Consider the following 9,412-nt stretch of genomic DNA (forward strand, 5'->3'; position numbering starts at 1 on the left):
TATGGCCGATTTTTAGAGGATTTGGAGCGTTAAATTTAGATTATTTAGAAGTTGAATTGATTTAATATTGTGTTAACAAGCGTTTTTTTTACCCTATTTAATGAGGGTGACCCATCCAGCACTTGCTGATCATTTGGGACCCTCAGGTAAGACAATGAGAGTAAAGCATCTTGCCTAATGATGCAATCAGTATGGTACAGATAACCTCGAACCCATGCATCCTATCACATGCTAGTCCGATATTATCATTACACCATCACTCTCCAGTATATGTAGCATGTTGTATCGACCCTCAAATAGTGACGTGACAATTTTCTGAAAAGTTTTATATTTATTAATACTATACATTAAAGTAACAATATGATACTTAACAACCCTCTATCAGTTTAAACTTTCAAGTTTGAAAACAACAATATTGTTGCTCACATGCAATTATAGTTACTTTTAAATATTTAGGCCTAAAGCCTCCACCAAACAAAAAATCAAAAATACAATAATGTACACCAAGAAACTAGTTTTAGTTACAAGCGTAAACTCACCCTTCTGAGTATTGTTTTACTGTAAACTTTTAAATAAAAATGCAGGCAACGAAACATTGGAATATTCGGTAAAAATACTATTGCCGAAACAGTTTAAGTTGATTATTAATAATTATACTATTACATGTCAAAGTTTGACGTGTTTTAACTTATTAGGCCCTGTATTAATGAATAACAGTATATCATTACACGTTGTATAAACTCTCCAAAAACTTCAAATTGAAACTGTAGTTAAGTTGTTAAACTAATACAAATATAAATAAAATGTCTAATTAATATGTCGTAATGGTAAAGTACAGTATATAATAACTATGCATAATCCCTCCACCAAATTTAGAAGTTGTGTTATTAATATTAACAGAAACTTATTCCCATGCATTCATCGAAGCTGGTGTTTCTGGTCGAGTTTCTTTCAAGCTGGGGGCGATGAACAAACGATTCAATGAGCCTGTGTAGAGTGTAAAAGAAAAAACAAATATTAGAAATGTGATAAAGCAGTAATCAGATATCTAACAACAGCTCCATCTAGTTCTTACTGCATGTTGATGTCATTATTTCCAATGGTGTTATAGTGTTATTTATTTGCATTACATTTTGATACACCAATGAGAACTAATTACTGTTACAATAGATTCCTACCTGATGAAAGTTCGTCGTGAGATTTTACTCTACTTACACCAGCTGATACACTGGTTATAGAAACGACATTTTTCTTGTGATGTTTTGATTTGCCTGTTTGATGATGCCTGGTTTAATTTAAAAAAACACATGAGCATGTTAGTTATTTCTTCACAATAACATAGATTCTAATAAATTCTAAAAACTTTTTTTTTAAATTATAAATCCTAGTATATTTTGACATACATGCCACATTGACCAATATTCCAACCACTCACTCATTTTTATTGTAAATATATATATAAGGGAGGTTTCCCAACGCTACGAATACGATAACGAAAACGGATACGTCACACATGTGTTAAACCTTTGAGCTGATCAGTCAAATTAGTAGGATAAAAAACGAATAGTGTTTGATATCATAGATATTTTAATGAAAGTAATTTAAATAGCAGTTTTAAAATCCTAGACAACTAATTAACACGTATCTAGGCCTACACTTCGTTCAAATTTACCGCATATTTGGACGACGCCCTCAAAATGTCATTGCCAGGCGAAACAGATTTTTACTGGCTTACGAAAACGAATACTCTTGTACTTTGTAATAGAAGGGAAGAGATACCCAGCACAGGTAGTAAAGTAAACAACATTTTGTTTACAAATAAACATTACAATTGGCAATTTAACATTAACATTATACGTACCGTTTGTATAATTGAAAAACACAAAGAACAAATAAAACCGCCAAGCAACTAACACCAATAATGATGAATATAGTGTATGATTTGTTATCATCACTAGAGTCATCTCTCTTAGAATAAAGAGAAACCTCTATGATTTCCATCTGAATAGCAGTTTCGATATTTTCTTTTTGTTCTTCAAATGAAGATTTCACAACTTTAGAGGGAATGTATTCTGAAACAAAAGTAATTAATGGTAATATATTGTCAAAAAACCATACTCTTCTACAGCTAGTTTCCATTTACTATTTTTCATGAGAAACAATGCTCTTCTTTAGCTAGTTTCAATCCCTCCCACTGTGTGAAGTTGCTATTGTTTTTGGCTTTCACACCAGTCCCACCCCTTTCCACGTATATTCCAAGTTTTCTGGACTTTCTGCATTCTCACTCCATATTGATCGAAACGTCAAAAAACTCAATAGTTCTTTTCAGAAGTAATACACATTATAGTGTACCGCAAAATTTATATCAATAATCAATGGTAATGTCATACAGTAGTTCGAATCTCAGTAGATTGATGTTTCTATTATTTCATATTTTTTTATATTAACAGTATAATTTTTAACACTGTCGACTATTTAATAGAATAGTAATAATAATAATTGAATATCTTCAGAATAATGTGTAATCATTATTTTACCGTTAGTATTTCTGCGAATCATATGTCTGAGCTGCGAATGATCTTTACTTTTTTTAGAATTCCTCTTGTGTCTTTCAGAATGTTGTGTAGGCCTATAACATGTCTTAAAATAGTCGTTGTATTTAACAGACAGAATTATGTTTATTTGAGTATTTCCAATATTCTCAATTTCTTCGATCAATCTTATATTCTTGGATGTTGTAATATTTCCATTTAAGGTATCCTTTCTGTTTATAATAAACAAAAAGTCTAGTTAAATTATTAGACATAGAATATTGTGAATGTATGATGCAACAACAAAAATGATGTTGCGTGAGTCATGCATATTTAAAATAAATATTTATTGCGCAACAATAATGATCAAATGTGCACTGTATCCTAATTTGATTCATTGTTCACTGCAAACAATAATTCTGCGCTATACATTTCCAGTTTCATATTGTGTGATAAGGACGGATACTTTTTATAAATTTACGGCCTACAGTATGTCAAACATTAATACAACGTTGTGTACTAAATACTTAGTTTTTAGATCAATGCGAAGGTAATTTATTTTTAATAAAATTATTATGCAGTTCATGGAACATTATTGACAACGAAGAATCATTATGTCCGCTTTATAACCCTTTATAAAATAGCAAAACTCACTCATTGCATTCTGTCCATGCACAACAGAGAGCAGGCCTTGAATAGCAGTATGTGTTCATGGCTTTCGAAGCACTGAAGCGAAATACTTCTTTGACGGTAATCCACTGTAACGATATGTAAATTGTTAACCGTTATATTATAAAAAAAATTAGATTTGTATCGTCATTTTTTTTAGTTTATTTTAAAAAATGAATATAAATTATGGGCGTTGACTAATAATGGTTTAAAAATCTGTTTTGTTTTGTGTAATCATACCTGTCGGCCCTTTAATATCAATAAAACGGCTTCTTCGTAATTATCACCTGTAAGATATGAACGTTTTGACGTTTTCTGTTAAAACAATGATAATTTACTTTTGTGGTTTTATGGTAGACCTACACTCTTCCTTGACATGACTAATTTTTTAAACATATTATTTAAATTTCAATAGCACGTGCTTACTGGAAAAATGTGTTTTGGAATCATTCTCTGTTTTAGTAGCTGTCTCTGTGGTTACTATAAGGTCAACAATATTTGAATCTTCAGAAACAATGTCTATATGTTGTGTTGATGTAAATGTTTCTGGAATAACTGAAGTTTGACCAGTAAATGTTTTACTTGGTGCATCGTTTATATTATCAAAATTAAAGGCCATATTAGCTAATGTAGCTGTTACGGCTTGTTTTGTTCTGTCTGTTTCTGGAATAGTAGTTTGTTGAGTTACTTCACTCTCTACATTAAAACTACTCGAGCCTAAGTTATTAGATGTTGTGTTCTGAGATGTTCTTTCTCTTTCCGGAATTGAAGTTTGCTCAGTTGTTTCATCGTTTCTATCATCAAAACTTGTTATTGAGGCCATGTTACCTAAAGTAGCTGTTGCCGCTTGTTTTGTTCTTTCTTTTTCTGGAAATGTAGTTTGCTCAGTTGTTTCAACATTTCCATCATAGCTACTCGACCACGAGACTATGTCATCCGGCTTAGCTCTTGTTTCCAGAGTTGTTCTTTCTGTTTCTGGAATTAAAGTTTGCTCAATTGTTTCAACATTTCCATCATAGCTACTCGACCACGAGACTATGTCATCTGGCTTGGCTCTTGTTCCCAGAGGTGTTCTTTCTGTTTCTGGAAATAAAGTTTGCTCAGTTGTTCCGTCATAACTATTCGGCGAGTATCTGTCATTCGACATAGTTGTTGTAGCCTCAGATTTGTTGTTTGTTTCTGGAATTGTAGTTTGCAAAACAGTTATATCACCATTTCCAACATCGCTACTCGGTATTTTTGGTTCCGTTGTGATCTCGAAATATTTTGAAGAATCAACGAATGAGTTGGAGGTTGCCTTCTCAGAAGTATCGGTAAATATATTCACTAAATGTCCGGTGTTGCTTTTGTGTGTTGTGGAGTCTATCGCTGAAGGTAAAAACGATGTTGAGTCGGTATTCTTATCCGATAACGGTGGTGTTACGTCAGTATGTGTCATTTTAGTAATACTCGATGTTGACATTGGTGAAGCATCACTGACGGTGGTTGAAAAAACGTTGCTTGGGTATGTGGTTCTCTCGCTTTTCAATGAATATGTAATATCTTTGGATGTTGATTCTGTCGCTTCAGTTATCGATGATGTTTCTGGAAAAAGGAAAGTTGTCAATGAATTACAAAATGAGCAAAAGAATATTTTTTTTCATTTGCATGTACAGAACCCAATTATTATTACTATGTTGGTGTTTATTGGGTTTTAAGTAAATATTCATATTTTGTCTTTTATAATTATATGTATAGCAAATCTATAAAATAAATATGGTGGGAAAATGACAACGTTAAAAAACATTGAAAATATTAATAAATATATTTACAATCATTGTGTTTGTACTTACTGCCTACCGTCGACTGAATACTAGCCTCTGTTGGTAATTCCGATGATCTATCTGTAATTTGAAATAATAATATTTATTAATATTACAATAGTTACCGGTACTTTTTTTTAAAATAGACGATGTATATAAACCACAGTTAGTCTGTTTCTATATTTATCTATATCGAAAATATAAATTAATTAATAGTTCAGTTAATCCCAAGCATCGTCATTCTTTCCCAAAATAAAATAAATACTAATAAAATCACACTTTGAATAAGTTATTTTGTAGTTTTAATTAAGGTAGGCTTAAACACTAAACAAATAATGTTTTAACTTAGGCCTATAAAAAGACAAAATAAACGGTTAAATTTAATCAAAAATGCATTAGCTGGCAGGCCAATTTGATTGAATTCAATTGTAGAAAAGAAAGCAATTGTAAGTCGAATATTGTTTAACATAATTAACGTATTAACCCTATCTTGCTATTGCTATGTAAGAGTCAATGACCCACTTCGCTCACAAGTTAACTTCTTAAACGTCTTTTTAAAATAAATGTATACTGTACATATACTCAATATATGAGAATACCCTAAAATATACCCCACCTATAATACAAAAATAATTTTAAAAGGCACCGAAAGGACGGCAAATGGACATGACTATGAAAGCGTGGTACATAATACTTCCTTTTTCGGATGTAGCCTATAATATTGTGTTTTAATTCTCATTTTAACGTTTCACACATCTTATTCCATGAATTATTTAAATATAAATCATACCTAGATAATCAGAGCATCCGCCCTCGCTAATATAAATATTGTCGACAGCAACTATTTCTGTATCATAATAGCCTGCTCTACCGCCTATTACCAAGTAAGAACTATTGTTATTGTTCATATCGATAGTTACATTTGCAAACTTCCACCGTCGACTATCGTTATCATCACTATCATTTTCGATGAAAAAATTAGATGATCCGAAATATGAGTATTGGTTTACATAAAGGTATTGGTATGAACTTCCACTCATGTAGTAATAAAACACAAGACATGCTTCATTCCACTTGTCTGGTAGATATGGACTCTTAAGGTAGCCATATTTGTAGCCATAGTTGTTTGCAATATAAATGTAGTAATCATCTAAAAGAAAGCATAAATCAATTGAATAATTATGTCATATAAGTATTTTAGTGATATTTTTGTTTCTGTTTTTGTTTATTATTTTTAATTAGTATAAATCTTGTGATAATTTATGACATTAGTTAATGTTTTTTTTTATCGGATTAATAGTTTTACCTGATCCTGAGTAACGGTTTCCTAAATCGTAAACATTATACCTTTCAGACGACCTCATCCAAAGATTGTTACTATAATATTGAGTCCAGCCAGAATATCCATCGTTAAAATCAAAACATAAACCATCTGTGATTTGAAAAGATATTATAGGTAGATATTAAAAGTCTTTAGTAGGCTAACACTCGTATCACAAATACTTACTTACGACATACTTCATTATTATTATTATTAAGTTACTATTATAAGCTACAGTGCTTTACATTTCATTTCATTTCATTTATTTTTGTCTCATAAAAATACAATATAACAAAAAATTATACATACGCAATCTGCAATAACTTACCGGTAATGACTCACATTGTAAGGGAAACATGTGCTAGGTCCAACTCTATAATATGAATGTATGTGCCTACCTTGGGCTTCCGGGTACACAGAAACTTTAGCTTGAAATCCTTTATACACCACACTACTATCTGTATTGAACACAACCGTTATTGTGCTATTGGTATATATGGTTTTTTGTGGCGTATTTTTGGAATCACTGAATCTAGCAACCATTTCTCCGTCACTGTAAATAGTCACATTATCATAGTTGTTCTCAAGATGAAAGTCGTAGAAATCTACTGAGAGGAAGCTTCCAGTGTGAGTAGTAAATGTCCATTCAATGTACTGGTTGTTTCCATAGTGATTTGGATATCCAGGCGACGTTATGATTTGGGTTTCATTACCACAGAGAAATGTTTCAGTCACATTATTATCTGACAAAAGAATAATAATAATCTGGACATTATGTACCTAAAATGATAATGATTAATGAATGGTAGTCTTTGTAACTTATCAGGGACAGATACGCCTGACAAGGTTTACGTTAAAAGCCTTGAAGGTCAAGGAAATATCTACGCTGCTGTCAATTGGTTTTGAACTTCTATTATACATTTACCGAATAATTCAGCTAAACATAATATTATACTTTGACTTTGTGGGATTAACACCTGGAAAATTGGTACGCATTGGTGCTTGTTGGTTTTTATCTATATATAAATTATTGTTAATTCTGACATAGGCGAGCACAATGGAAAACTTCGGGACAAATCTCTGCCTTGGATACCTACCTGATCTATCTCAGATGTACCGCGAAATGTAAATTTGATAACATTAGTTTTCACTATTACGATATTGTTCCATATTTCTATCTTAGGAAGATATTATAGTTTATAGAGTTTTAAAACAAAATTTCTGATTTCATCGGTAGATTTTCAACTCAATTTCAATTGTACGCGGTCAAAGTAATTTCCGTGTTCAAGATGAACCCATTTTTATTCTTTTTTACCACTTTTCATATCTATTAGAGGATTTTATTTGATTATAAATGTTACCATATTATTAAAACTAAAAAATTAAACATATCCCTCGAATAAGCACCTCCCTCAAATGAACTCCGCCACCCCACCTCCGCCCTATAAGGACCCGACCAAACAGTAAACACTATACTTTAAAATGTTATGTATAATCTAAGACACTGTGAAACATATTAGGTTTAGTTTTACGAATGTCAAGCATTTTCAATAATGGTAACCGACAGAAAACGTACAAGGAGAACGTCCTTCTAAACCCTTTTTACCCGAGAACCATCGTCTACACTTCCTAGAAGGGGAGCGAGCGAAGCGAGCTCACCCGCCTCCATGGTACATAATTATCGGTATTTATTAAAAAAAATGTTTCATCATTAACGATTACAGAATAATGACTTATTAATTTCACAAATGAGAATTTAACTAATGAGTACAATGTTTAAAAAGGAATGGTTATGGTTGCACAACTATGGCTGGAGACTTATGATATTTCAATTTGCAGTAGTTAATTATACGTTGTCGGTCAAGTACCAATCAATTTATAGAATTGGACAAAGTACGCCTAGTGCAATTTGGAGTTCATTGTATTATAAATGGTAATTTTTATTGCAATTCACATCCACTGTACTTTTGTCTTGGAATTTTTGACGTGTTGTAAAAACAAACCATTATATTAGTATTACTTTAAAAACATTAAACCAGGTCATTCCTTGTCTTAAGTGTACGTTCTATGGTAATTATGAAAAACAACGTACTATAATAGTTCACGTTGTGGTTAATCATTTAGACGAGCTAGATCCAGGCTTTATTTGTAGGCAACTCTACTGCTGGTAATAGAAACTAATTTAAAATAAGTATTAACACCTTTTCACTTTACGCGAGAGCAACATTCTTGAGAATTATATCAAATATATTTCTTTTGATCTTTTGTTTTAATCCATTACTTAAACTTACGTTCTGTGCAACCGAAAATTCATCAGACCAATCACCACAATCATTGGATCCGTCACAAACTAAAGACATATCTAGACATACACCAATACGATTATTTTTTCATAGACACAAATGTACAATGGATGTGAATTGCAACACAAATAAAATCATAAAACTGTCCCGACAAGCTCAACGACCCAAATTTCTCCTATAATTTGCCAATTCTCTAAATTAAGTCACTTGGCCGACAACGGTATGAAAAATATTATCATTATCAATAAATAAATCTGTTTTATATTAATGTATTCCATCATTTGCAATTTATTGAAGTATTGTATTTACCATCCACAGTTGTAATGATATTAGGTTCTGTTTGTAATTCTGTTGTTGCATCTGCAAATTAAAGAAGTTGCCTGAATTTAGATAAGCTTTCAGAAATATATTATTAGAAAATATTAATTACAATTTCATTGGTTCGGCTTGCTGCTTGAATGTGACGTCACTGCTTCTTACTTTTTATAATATCGTACCTAGCATTTGTTAGGCACGCATGTATAGAAAAAGCCATGATCATCAAAATGTAATTGCTATAATTGAAAATAATTATTAACATCTTCTTGCTCCCTAAAACCTCAAGGTAGCCAATTTATGGAGTATTATATCAAATATATTTTTTTATATTTGTTTTAATTAATTACTTAAACTCACGCTCTGTGCACCCATGCCATTCATCAGACCAATCACCACAATCATTGGATCCGTCACAAACTAAAGACATATCTAGACATACACCAGTACGATTACCAGTCAAGCATAGAT

The 9,412-nt window shown here is 31.6% G+C and overlaps 1 protein-coding gene across 1 annotated transcript; it reads right to left on the bottom strand.

The window, feature by feature from the left end:
* Positions 1-289: 289 nt before the first annotated feature.
* LOC140040550 (uncharacterized) lies at positions 290-9,161 on the bottom strand. Its single transcript, XM_072086580.1, has 14 exons — positions 9,107-9,161; positions 8,936-8,986; positions 8,615-8,685; positions 6,722-7,103; positions 6,309-6,434; positions 5,793-6,152; positions 5,033-5,083; positions 3,627-4,784; positions 3,441-3,487; positions 3,186-3,289; positions 2,538-2,764; positions 1,862-2,072; positions 1,179-1,285; positions 290-987 (listed from the first exon to the last, which is right to left on the bottom strand). The coding sequence occupies exons 1-14, from the start codon at positions 9,159-9,161 to the stop codon at positions 905-907; spliced, it is 3,033 nt and encodes a 1,010-aa protein (XP_071942681.1). The 3' UTR covers positions 290-904.
* Between the last annotated feature and the right edge of the window lie 251 nt (positions 9,162-9,412).

The sequence above is a fragment of the Antedon mediterranea genome, chromosome 1, assembly GCF_964355755.1.
Source record: "Antedon mediterranea chromosome 1, ecAntMedi1.1, whole genome shotgun sequence".
Classification (NCBI taxonomy): domain Eukaryota; kingdom Metazoa; phylum Echinodermata; class Crinoidea; order Comatulida; family Antedonidae; genus Antedon; species Antedon mediterranea.

What these genes read in the sequence shown, in the direction of transcription:
- LOC140040550 (XM_072086580.1), bottom strand. Translation starts at nt 9,161, where the DNA reads ATGGCTTTTTCTATACATGCGTGCCTAACAAATGCTAGGTACGATATT. An exon ending in CGGATGCTCTGATTATCTAG is followed by an intron (nt 5,084 to 5,792) that starts GTATGATTTATA and finishes TTCAAATTACAG; the next exon opens with ATAGATCATCGGAATTACCA. An exon ending in GCATGGACAGAATGCAATGA is followed by an intron (nt 2,765 to 3,185) that starts GTGAGTTTTGCT and finishes TATTATAAACAG; the next exon opens with AAAGGATACCTTAAATGGAA.